Source organism: Cibotium barometz, chromosome 8 (genome assembly GCF_041138505.1).
Source record: "Cibotium barometz isolate CiBa-2024 chromosome 8, ASM4113850v1, whole genome shotgun sequence".
NCBI lineage: Eukaryota > Viridiplantae > Streptophyta > Polypodiopsida > Cyatheales > Cibotiaceae > Cibotium > Cibotium barometz.
Genome location: NC_141053.1, coordinates 29,005,269 through 29,018,204, shown reverse-complemented (window position 1 = coordinate 29,018,204; position 12,936 = coordinate 29,005,269). Strand labels below are relative to the sequence as shown.

The following is a 12,936-nucleotide window of genomic DNA, read 5'->3' as shown; positions in this document are numbered from 1 at the left end:
AGTTATAGTACATAGTACACTTAGTACTTTTAATGTACTAAGTGCACTATGTGTACTAGTGCAATATACATGTGTGATAGGGAAGTCACACACTCACGCTAGTGAGTTGACTTATCCCCACAACTCTCTCTCTCTCTCCCTTCTTCTCTCTGTGTATGTCTCCCACATGAACTCTAACCCTAATTCTACTCATTCAGACGAGGGCTGTGAGGTCAGGCCCACCGAAGGCTCTGAAGGGTCAAGAGGTCCTCACGGGAATCCGGATGCCTGGAGCAGGATCGTGACGAGGCAGCGGTCTCCACAAGAGAGGAGGAGGGGGGGGGGCGGGGAGGGAGGGGGGGATAATTGCTCATAACGGTTCTTAGACAAAACTGTATTCTCCTGTAGCCTGCCAGACTGGCGTGCCTGGCAATGCCACACTGTGAGGGCAAAAGGACGAGAGGACCAGATGTATCAGAGATCAGAGAAAAACAATATAGCATGAAATGGGTGAATGTGTGATTGTATGATGGTGAATGAAAACATGTACAAGAGGTCCTCTGATGTGAGGAGACTCTAAGTAGAAGACTAGTGCAAAACAAAGATGATGTCGGAGCTCAAGCACGGTCGATAACGAAGGCTCGCGTCGATGTGAGGCAAAGGCACTCCGTGAGGTGGTCGGTGACGAAGGCTCTCGTCAGTGGATGCAAAGGCACTCCGAGGTGGTAGTGGGCAACTGAAGGTGAAGTGCTGCAAACTCTAGTGACAAGGGTGCTGCAGTACCTAAAGGGCGATGAAGAGCAGAGAGGGCTGCCGTCCCGAGTGGTGCAGGCTCTGGTGACAAGGGTGCTGCAATACCTGAGTGGTGGTGAGAAGCAAAGAGGGCTGCCATCCCGAGTGGTGTCTATGGTGAAGATGAGCAGAGAGGGCTGCCGTCCCAATGATGTATCATGTGAGATGGTGAGCAGAGAGGGCTGCTGTCCCGAGGAGAAATGTAGAGGAGGGGGTGCTGACTGAAGGGGGGAAAAAGGGCGAGGAAGGCAAGGCAGAGGAGAGGTTGGCAGAAAGGAAAGGGACCAAACATGAGGCGGGGCGGACCGGAAGGAGAGAGGAGGCTGGAACTCAACAGGACGGGAAGAGGTGGGAAGAAGCCGGGCGAATGTCGAGGCGGGCTGAACTGAGACACAGGCCAGGAAGGGCTAAGGTGGGGGCTCAATAGGTGGAAGAGGAGAAGGCGGAGGACGGGGGCTGGGGGTGACACCAGGCGGAGAGAGGGAACAGGGCGAAGGCGGCAGGTGCGCTAGTGGAGGAAGCTAGCATTGGAACATTTTTGTTTCACCAAAACAGCTCAAACACAGGAATCTATCCTTAATCAATTAAAGCGTGAAATGATTGATGATGCAAACACTTCCGCATTTCACACAAAGCACTCATGTGACTTTGAAAATGATTGATAATGCAAACACTACAGCATTTCACACACAGCACACAAGTGACTTTGAAAATGGAACAGTTTTGTCAAATCAATGATACCCTCATATTTGAATATGCTAATCATAACTTCAAATTGTAAATGAGAAAGAGACCATGCATCAATGGAGTAAAAAATGTGCCTTCTGAACCTTTTTTTAAAAAAGTACACCTACTCACCTCATCTGAGAGCTCTGCTTGATGCCCTTCTGCATGGTTGTAATGACGTGTGTTTCCTCTGAAAAAAGTCCAGAAACTCCAAGCCTGCAAGAGGTTGTACAACCATTTTAACTTTTGTGTACCAAAGTGAGCATTTGACATGGAATAATTGTATCAAACACGTAAGAACAAAATCACCCTCTCCCTTATAACTGCCAAAATTTTAAATCCTCAGCTAGTGAAGAGCTCAACCCCAATATGCATTGTTTCTTTAAATAGCATCAAATGGTTAAGCATAAGGAGGTCAAACAACTTTTATACCCGCTTTTGATGTCTTCACTATCATGTGATGCCAATTTGGTTCTTATATGCCCCAAGATCTGTGAATAAATCACGGGCCCTGTTTTAGTGAAGAGTTGAAGGCTTCTTAAAGGATCTCACTCACACACTAATTTGCAAGAACATTGTCAAGTGCATCATTTGTCCTAGAGTGCTATGTGGACATTCTCCTTCGTCAGGGATAGGTCACAGAGGAAACCTTTTTTGATGGGTCAAGAGCATGTTGTGAGCCCTACTTCAAGGGAAAGTCACATATGCCATCTAGGTAATTAGGGTTTAGTCACGTGATGCCCGTGGCACAAGACTAAGTAACCCTCTTTGCAACAAGTAATGTTTATATAGGTGTCACGTGCATCCCGCACTTGGATGCCACATGGACATATCTGAACAAGAAGGTGCAGGACATGGAGTGGAAAACTGGTCCCATGTGAGCCCACTCCGGGACGAGTCAACCACGGTTCCACTCCATTCGTCCGAGGTCAAGTGTGCATTGTTCGGCACATGCGTCCAAGGTCAGGTGTGCATTGTCTTGCACATGAAGCAGTGCCAGTCCACACTGTGAGTCTCTCTGTGGAATGATGTTAGTTGCTCTGTATGTTTGTTCTGTGACCACATGTCGGACGATTGTGTAGACTTATAGGTTTGCATGTAGAATAGGGGCCAGCCCGTAGGGCTACCCTAGAGCTAAGCCTAAGTGGGCATGGGTGTAAAATTCCTCCTCAGCCTGAATAATGAATAAGCTTTACTTCAATCCCCTGTAATCATCCCCTGTTTCTGAATACAAGAAAAAAAAAATTCCCTTGTTTTTGTCTAGTGAGATGAAAAATTCTAAAGAGTGGTAATTCAATATTGAGATATTTTTGGATAAACAAATTCTCCTAATATCAAAAATATGTTTCCCTGAAACAGAAAATCAAAATAAATTTTCCAAGGTGCATTAGGAATCAATTAAAAATGATTTAAAAGACCTTAGTCTAAGGGTCAAGATTTTTTGAAAATTTTGGATTATGGTCCAATTAAGGTTCCTATAGACCAACAAGATTAATCCAAGTGTTGACTTCATGGTTTTTTCTTAATCTTCTAAATGTTTTTCTCTTCTCAACCCCTCTCAAGCTTGAGAAGTATTCAAAAATCAAACTCTATACTAGTCAAGCTAGAAGCCAAAGAAATGACTTTTTTATGCTTTAATGTTACATAAATTATGATAAACTTAAGAATTAAGTCCATAAATTGGATATTGGTCCAAATGATAGTTACTCTATCATAATCCTATTACTAAGTCTTATTCTTGTAGAAAATATTAAAAATTATCAGTAATAGCAACGGAGCTATGGCAAAATTTTTAAAAATTAACACAAATTATTTTTATGCATAATGTGAAAAGAGGACTTCCTACCATATTCTAGGATTAGTCATCCTATGTTAAATGAATAATTCTCATCATATCCATGGAAAATTAATTTTTAATGTTTATGCATAAATAGTTAATTAAAGAAAAAAAATATTTTAGTAATTTCATTTTTATGATAAAAGAGAAATTCCATGATAATGCAGATCTGTGTATTCCAATGGAGAAAGAAAAAATATGGAATACTAAAATAATGGATATTTTATTTAAAATTAAAGAAGAATTTTAGATAGATTATTTTTATGCATGAAAAATTTAAATGATGAAAGAGCAATTTTTATCATTCAATCGTTTAAATGAAAAAAGTAAAATTCTTGTCATATTTGGATCAATGGACATTTTTATTCAATTTTAAAAGAAATTTTAGTTAAATTTATTTTTATATATAGAAAAAAATTAAATGATAAAAGAGAAATTTTCATCATATTAAAATTCAATCATTTAAATGGAAAAAGTGAAATTCTTGTCATATTAGGATTAATAGATATTTTTATCATTTAAATAAAAGAAGAAGAATTCTTAGTATATTGAAATACTAAATATTTTTATTTAATTTAAAGAGAAATTTGAGATAGATTTAAGTTATGATAAAAGAGGAATTCCCATGACATTTGGATTGCACTCATTAAATGAGAAAAAAAGAAATTTCAAGCTTATTCAAAAAAATAGATATTGGTATTTAGTTAAAAGAAAATTTTTATGATATTTAAGAAAAGAGAGATTTGAATTAATTTTAGGTGTCAAAAGATGAATTTTCACCATAATTCTACCTAGGGAATTAAGGTTGAGAAATTAAATGGTAGAAAGAATATCTTTAGATATTTTATGTGGCTAAATCACTAAATTGGTATTTACCCAAAAGTAGATGTCTATCTGAAGAAAATCCTTGTTAGAACTAAACGGAATGATTAGACTACGAGAGGGACGGACAGTAAACCTACTTGTCCATCTCTCGATCTGAACCAAGCAAAAACTTCGTGACCAATTTCAGTTCCTAAATACAAAGAATAGACCACCGTTGAATTAAACTAGTTTTCCTTTGATCGAAATCACCAAGAATCTAGTTGAACAATCAGTCAAATGATGGATAGATTACCCTGATGAGAGATCAAGGATTCTCATTATGAAATTGAAAAATTAAGAAAAAAGAGATTTTTGTGGAACCAATCTCAAATTGGGAATTTTACTTGCATAGAACCTCTGTTTTCATTTAAAGGACTGTTTTATGCCAGAATGCTAGAGGAAGCATTTCACATGTGTGTTACTAAGAGGAGATTCGTTACAACAGCTGGCGGGGAGTCGTCGAGGGATGTCGCTCACGGTGAAGCCCGCCGAGATCTTGACCAGTCTTGGTACGGTTAAAATGATGCGCTTCCGGTACGATGGGCGAGGACCAACCAAGCGGTCCCTGAGTGAAGTGCTAGGACACCCGAGGAGGATCCTAGAGGGGTTCTGACCAGGTGATGCACGGGCTCGCGGTTGCTAGGACACTCATACGTGCGTCGAGGAAGATTCGGATGGACTAAAAGGAAAGATTTTTGTGAATCAAATTTTAATACTGGATCTCGTCGGTTGGCCAGTTGATCTTCAATGGAGAGTCGAGAGGACACATTTTGTAATACAATGGTCTCAGAATTTTGGAGGATGATGATCAATAATATTATGATTTCTATTGAAAGATTGTTTTAAAGCCAGCCGAATCTGTTATAAATGGCAATTTCATATTGGGTGTGTACGTGGTATGTCTACCTTAATTTTTGCATGAATCGTCGGCTAGGGGACCTGGGAACTCTTTTTCTCGGTACCCGAGCAAAACACAACCAAATCTTTATAAAGGAATCCCACCAATACAATGGTCGGATGGTTGGCTAATTCATCGGCTGGTTGGGGTTAGGCTGGATCGGAGGATTCCTGCGAAACAATTAAGATGCAATTAGTTACGTTAGTTAGATTAAGTCCTGAAAAGACCTTGTTCTGTGGGAGGGGGGTCAACGGCTGTGCCTCGTTAAAAGCGGTGATTCTATGGACCAAGTACAAGTCTCTTCTTGATCTGACCATGTGACTTCAGATTCGGTTAGATCAGTTTAACTAGTTAAGACTTTGACTCGTTAGAGTAATTCTCCCGTTAGAAGATTTTCCCATGGTAGAATCGCCTGTGACTTCCGGGCGAGGGGAGTTTTTCCAGACATGGTTTCGAAGGAACCGCCAGGCTAGTCTCTCGTCCGGACATCCGCGGGCGAGGCCCCGAGTGTGGATCCCCGCCCCACGCAAGAGGCTAACACTGCTTCCGCCGTCGGCACCCCTGGAGGGGGATCTCACAGCTAGTATCAGAGCTTTGTTGAAAGCTAATAAGGACAAATGAATTCTTATCAGAAAATTATAATAAAAACCCAGAAAGAGCATTTACATATTGTATTTTCATTCCATAAGCCTCATTAATGAAGATTTTTAATCAAAGAATTTGATTTTATAGATGGAAGTTCCACACATATCTGGTGTTCCGGACCTCACCCAGTGTGTTCGCCTTCGAGCATTTCATCTCTTTCGCTACAACTCGAACAAGCCGAGCCAAACTCGCAGGCCATTTCGAGGATCTATATTTTCCCGACCCAACGGAGAGATGGCAGCACAAGTGGTTTACAGGGCAGTATGTCTACGCCTCTTGCGACTAGCGTGCGATGCTAAGGCAGAATCTCTCACTAACCATGATTCTGATGAAGCTGAATGTGATACATGGTGTAATTTTATATCACTCAAGGTCTCGAAATCCCAGACTTTTCTGCCAAATCTACAGACTCCTTAGTCATTTTATTCCTAAGGAGAAGATCGTAGCTCCCTTGGCAGTAAGGGAACATTTGTATTAGGGCATGTCTATAGCCCACTACCGTCGTCTTATGCGTCTCCCGAGAAGATTTTGACTTCTGAAGCCGAGCTGCTCTATGTACATATTGCAACCTTTCTATAAATAAAGAAATGTTTGGTGAAAAAATTCCCTGTTGTATAAGCGATTGTTTATTGACGAATTGATAAAGTAAAATTTATTACCGGACATATGTCATAGATCTCCAATAAGATCATTTATCTTGTTTAAGAAATTATTTTCCGAACCTCTTAAGTCTTAGGATCTCGTGGACGATATCAAAATAAAAATTTAATAATATATCATTTTTGGCAGAATCATGAGGTGAGAAAACCGTGGCCATCAGCCAGACTCTCTTTGATGATGAAGAGCTTGATCCCGACGTTCGTAAGGCTCTTCACAGAACTCAGCCAGGACCCTTCAAAGGAGAAGGGGAGAACCTGGACGAGGCTGTGGAGAAATGGGTGGAAGCTATGGAAGAGTATTTTGATGTCACATGCTACAATGAGCGGAGCAAAATGGCTCTTGCTAGGCTGAAAATTGTGGAAACAGCCAGGGTGGCATGGAGGAACCATTGTGACACCAACCATCTGGACAAGAATACCCAGTCTTGGAACGATCTTAAAGCCTATTTGAGAAAGAGAGATTGTCTCCCCGGGTTCTTAGAAACCAAAATGAATGAATTTTTAGAGCTAAACCAGGGGAGCAAAACCATCGAATATCACCAGGCATTTGCTCTTCTACTCGAGTATTCACCACCTCTAGACGAAGAGCAACTCATGGCTAGGTTCATTTGGGGAATAAACGAACCCTTAGACACACTGGTCATCAAGAATGCCAAGCTAGTGTCCATGGCAGAAGCTGTCAGAATGGCAAAGGACTTCGCCAAAGCCTTCATTGTGAAAGTCCCGCCAAAGCCAGCTCCCTCATCCTTCAAAAGATTCCAGACACCGGGAAGTTCTTCCAACTTTCCGTCTCCAAAGAGACACCAAGGTCCCAACTAGAATCTGGAGACGGGAAGCTTCACGAATGAAGAAAGACCTTTCCCTCGAAGTACTTTCTCAGGAACTCCGGCTCTCTCAAGAATGCAAAGGGAAGAGCTTCGAAGTGAGAACAGGCCCTCCCAGAATTGGAGTAACCAAAGAGAGAGAGTTCTGTTGGGGTTAAAGCCCTAAATGACCCATGTATATTTGTATATACTTTGTACAAGGCTTTTATTAAAGTTTAAAAGCCTTGGCCATGTTCACATTGAACATGGCCAAATACTTTAAAAAGGTCACTTATTAATAAAGGAAGGCCCAAGAAGAAAAAACGTGGGCATTCCCCAATTTCAACGAGTTCACTCTCTCTCTCCCTCTCTGTGGCTCATCGTTTCTGCTTCTCCTTGCCTATTGCCTTCACTTCAAGCCTCAAGCCTGTAGCTCTTGCACCTGTGCATCACCTGCCACCTTCCTTGCTCCCTTTCAACTAGTATCAGAGCCTCTAGGGTTAACCAAATTTCTGAGCAAGTGGCTGGACAGCAAGTAAAAAGGGTTTCTATCGCGACAAAATTGCTTTCCATCGCGAAGCCCCTTGTTTCCCGGGTCCCTACGGGTGCCGGCATTGACAAAACAGCCCAAAACAGGCTGTTTTAGGTCAAAAACAGGTCAAAAACAGGTTATTACAGCGAAGTGCAGGTTTTATCTTGATGTATTAAGTTGTGGGAACACTTGTACATGGTCCCTACTACCCTACATCGGCCAAATTTGCTGAAAAACAGGTCAAAAACAGGGTTTTTACAGCAAATTACAGATTTGCGCAGGTTTATGCAAATGTACATGTGATGTATTTCGATTGGGGAATGTATTAATTGATGTAATTTGCGAGCATTAAGCAAGTTTTGCCTATTTCGAGTCAATTTGCTGCACATTTATGCTAAAATTTGGGGCTTTTGCCTACATATGCTCCCAAAGGCTGTGCTTTTGCATTATGTACGTTTCGTGAGGTAGAAAACAACAATTTTTGTTGTTTTGGGCAAAAATCAGCTTGCTGAATTTTCTGCGCAGAAAATTCAGAATTGATTATTCTTGCCTAAACTTGCATATTTTGGCTCGATTTGCTCCTGTGACCCTTTGGAGTTGCTGTGCACATTGCGGTGAGGCTACAGTTTGGTTTTGGTGCAGTTTGCCCAAAAATTTCAGCACTTAAGCCCTCTCGTTTGTGCAACTATGGCATCGACTTCCTCTGACGTCAAGAATCTCTTTGAGATCAAGCGGTTTGAGGGAACAGGTTTTGATCTTTGGAAGGATAGATTGTGACAGGGCACTTGAAGCAGAGAAGCCAGAAGATATGTCAGATGCAGCATGGCTTACATTGAACAAGAAAGCCATTACCTACATTAAAATGGCCGTCTCTGACGAGATCTTGGTAGACCTCAAGGGTCTTGTCAATGCGTTTGAGTTGTGGGAGAAATTGAAGGCAACGTATGAGAATACGACCCCAGTTAATCAGGTGCATTTGATGCGGAAACTTGTTGGCATGCAGTTAGATGAGTCCAAGAGCGCTGCAGAGCACTTGTCGTTGTTTACAGGTACTTTATCTCAGTTACAGGACTCAGGTTTGCCCCCTTTTGAAGATAAGCTCAAGGCTATCTTCTTGCTGATGACTCTACCTGATTCTTGGGAGACTTTGGTGGTCTCATTGTCAAACAATCCCAATTTGACCTTTGATGGTGTTAGGGGTTCTATATTGAACGAAGAAATCAGGAGGAAAGCAAGTGGAGAGGGTGGCAGTTCAGTCAACATGGTTAGAGGCAGGACAGAAAAGAAGACTGATTATGCACAAAGGAGTAAGAGTAAGAGTAGAGAAAGGGGAAATGCCAGCAAAGGCAAGAGTGATGTGACATGCTATCAATGTGGCAGGAAAGGTCACAAGAAACCTGACTGCAGGTACTATAAGGCAGAGTTGGAAAGGAAGAAGAGTGGTGGAGACAAAAAGAAAGAGAAGAAGGAGATCAAGACAGATGCACAGGACAGCCCAAAGAACAAGGAGAAGGCCAATGTGGCCTCTAGTGTTGTTATTGAGGAGCTGTCAGATGTAGAAGACATCTTATGTGCCACTTTGTCAGCCGATGATGCTCATGAGCTTGATGCCTCTCTCAATGTTCATACACAGGATATGCAGATCACCAAGTGTGATCTAATTGATGCTTTATTGACTGTTAATGATGCATTATCCCAGACTTGGATAGTCGATTCCGGTGCTTCATTTCATGTGACTCCTATCAAGGAGTGTTTTTCTACTTTTGTTGCAGGCAGCCATGGCCATGTATACCTGGGAAACAATCATGCATGTTCCATTGAGGGTATTGGCACTGTGCATCTTTCCACAGATGGCACAAATGAGCTTGTCTTACATGATGTTAGATATGTGCCAGGAATCAAGAAGAGTCTGCTTTCTGTTGGACAGATGGATATGCATGGTTACAGCATTTTGTTTGAGAGAGGATCATGGAAAATGACTAAAGGCTCAAGGCTGATTGTGAAAGGTACAAAGAAAGGGACACTTTACTGCTTGCATGGAAAGGCCTTGTCGGGCAAATTTATTGCTTTGGCTGAAATTAACTCACATATGGAGTTGTGGCATAAGAGGCTTGGCCATATGAGCCACAAGGCCTTACTAAGCTTTGTAATTTGAATAAGCTTGATGCTAAAGGCACAAAGCTTGACTTTTGTAATGAATGTCAATATGGCAAGCAAGTGAAGAGTTCTTATTATTCCGGTGTCTCTCGCAAATCTAATGTGCTTGATCTTGTACATTCTGGTGTTTGTAGCATGCCTGCCAAATCTATGGGGGGTGCACACTACTTTGTTTCCTTTGTTGATGATCATTCTAGAAAAATTTGGGTTCATTTGCTCAGATCTAAGGATGAAGCCTTTGCTGCGTTTAAGAAGTTTCATGCATTTGTGACCACCCAAACAGGTAGAAAGCTGAAATGCTTGCGTACGGATAATGGGGGTGAGTTCACAAGTGGTGAATTTAATAAATTTTGTGAAAATTTGGGCATTAAGAGGGAGCTTACTGTTCCATACAGCCCCTCTTCTAATGGTGTGGCTGAAAGATATAATAGGACTCTATGTGAGAGGGTGAGATGCATGCTGTCCACAGCTAATCTCCCTCATGGATTTTGGGGAGAAGCTCTAAAAACTGCAGTGCATATATGTAATCGATCCCCTCACATGTCTTTGAAAGGTGACATCCCTGAGGAGGTTTGGTCTGGCAAACCTGCTTCATATGATCACTTACGCGTCTTTGGTTGCGAAGCGTTTGTGCATATAAGACCTGAGTTGAGGAGTAAGTTGGATGCAAAGTCCATTAAAGGCCTCTTCATGGGATATGGTGAAGAAGGTGAAATGGGCTACAGGATTTGGTTACCTCAACTCAAAAAGGTTGTGCGCAGCCGGGATGTTGTTTTTAATGAGGCAAAGCTGCTTAAAAACAATTGTGCCTCTACGGATGACCATAAAAAGGTCAAATTTCAGCATGTACAGCCACCTATTAGGCCTGATTTTGACCCTCATGATGCACCACATATGACTGAAAATGTTGATGAACCAGTGGTGTTTGAGCCAGATGATGTTGGACAGCAAAATGAGGCTCCTGAAGGGCATTTGCAGCCACATAACAATGCTGAAAACGGGGCTGAAAATGATGTACAACAGCCCTTTGCTGATGATATTGTTGTGCCACCTGATGTAGACCCATTACCAGATAATGTGGATCATTGGGTGAGACGATCTACTCGTCCTAGGCGGAATGTGAGTAGATATGATCCCTCTTTGCATTATATTATGCTGACAGATGAGGGGGAGCCTCTTACTTATAAAGAGGCAAAGACATGTGAGCACAATAAGAAGTGGGAGCTTGCTATGCAGGAAGAGATCAAAGCTTTGCATTCGAATGATACTTGGGACTTGGTGGAATTGCCCAAGGGAAGGAAAGCCATTCCTAACAAATGGGTGTATAAAATCAAGACAGTTGATGCAAAACCCAAGTATAAAGCAAGGCTGGTTGCAAAGGGGTATGCCCAAACAAAGGGCATAGACTTTCAGGAAGTGTTCTCTCTTGTAGTGAAGATGACCACTTTGCGTGTATTGTTTGCCATAGCGGCTGCCCTTGATTTGGAATTAGACCAAATGGATGTGCATATAGCTTTCTTGCATGGCGATGTTGATGAGGAACTTTACATGAAGCAGCCCGAGGGCTTTGTTATTCCTGGAAAGGAACATTTGGTATGTAGGCTTAAAAGAAGCTTGTATGGGCTGAAACAAGCCTCTAGACAATGGTACAAAAAGTTTGATGCTTTCATGCTCAAACATGGGTACAAAAGGAGCCATGCAGATCACTGTTTGTACACAAAATTTGATGAGGATAGCAGCCCTATCATTCTTGTGCTCTATGTAGATGATAAGTTGATTGCTGGGAAGAAAAGAAGCACTGTTGATGCTCTTAAACAGCAGCTGAAATCTGCGTTTTCCATGAAAGACCTTGGGGCAGCTGAACATGTTCTTGGAGTAAGGATTAGAAGGCAAAGGGACCAGCGCATATTGTATTTGTCTCAAGAAAAATACATTGAAAAGGTGCTGGACAGGTTTAACATGGCTAATGCAAAGCCTCTTGGTGTGCCATTACAGCCATATGTTAAGTTCTCCAAGGATGATTGCCCCAAATCTGATCAGGCAACCAATGATATGCAAGGTGTTCCTTATGCATCAGCTTGTGGTTCACTTATGTATGCTATGGTTGCTACTAGGCCTGACATAGCCCATGCAGTGGGAGTTGTGAGCCGATTTATGGCTACTCCAGGCAAATTGCATTGGGATGCAGTAAAGTCCATTATGAGGTATTTAAAAGGGACTAAAAACAAATGCCTTTGTTATGGTAAGGGTCCTTTGGAATTGAAGGGATTTTGTGACTCTGACATGGCTGGTGATGTGGATACACGCAAATCCACAAGTGGTTATGTATATACTCTTGCAGGAGGTGCTGTCTCATGGTGCTCTAGACTACAAAAGATAGTTGCACTGTCTACTACAGAGGCTGAATATATTTCAGCCACTGAGGCTTCCAAAGAAGCCATATGGTTGGCACGTTTATGCAGTGAGTTTGGTTTGCCTGACAAGGCACCTATGCTTGGTTGTGATAGCCAGAGTGCCATATGTCTGGCAAAGAATGCCATGTTCCATGCGCGCACAAAGCATATTGACGTGCGGTATCACTTCATTAGGGAAGTGCTTGAGGATGGCCTTATCACAGTTGTTAAGGTTCATACGTCACAAAATCCTGCAGATGCTCTCACTAAGTGCTTACCCAAAGCACAACATCAGCTATGCATACAGATGGTGGGAGTGACTTAGCTTAAAGGCGCCATTTATGCCTTTAAGTGGGAGGTTGTTGGGGTTAAAGCCCTAAATGACCCATGTATATTTGTATATACTTTGTACAAGGCTTTTATTAAAGTTTAAAAGCCTTGGCCATGTTCACAATGAACATGGCCTAATACTTTAAAAAGGTCACTTATTAATAAAGGAAGGCCCAAGAAGAAAAAACGTGGGCATTCCCCAATTTCAACGAGTTCACTCTCTCTCTCCCTCTCTGTGGCTCATCGTTTCTGCTTCTCCTTGCCTATTGCCTTCACTTCAAGCCTCAAGCCTGTAGCTCTTGCACCTGTGCATCACCTGCC

General features: G+C 41.9%; 1 protein-coding gene across 4 annotated transcripts in view; it reads right to left on the bottom strand.

Moving 5' to 3' along the window:
* The window catches only part of LOC147636121 (uncharacterized), a 60,306-nt gene that overhangs the window by 20,441 nt on the left and 26,929 nt on the right, over positions 1–12,936 (bottom strand). For 2 of the 4 annotated variants that reach the window (XM_086801563.1, XM_086801562.1), the window contains exons 2-3: positions 1,930–1,988; positions 1,630–1,713 (exon numbers count right to left, since the gene is read on the bottom strand). In XM_086801563.1, the coding sequence (XP_086657689.1) occupies positions 1,630–1,664 (35 nt within the window). In that variant the 5' untranslated portion in view covers positions 1,665–1,713; positions 1,930–1,988. The remainder of the gene's footprint in view (positions 1–1,629; positions 1,714–1,929; positions 1,989–12,936) is intronic. The other 2 variants (XM_086801561.1, XM_086801560.1) reach the window with 1 other exon arrangement.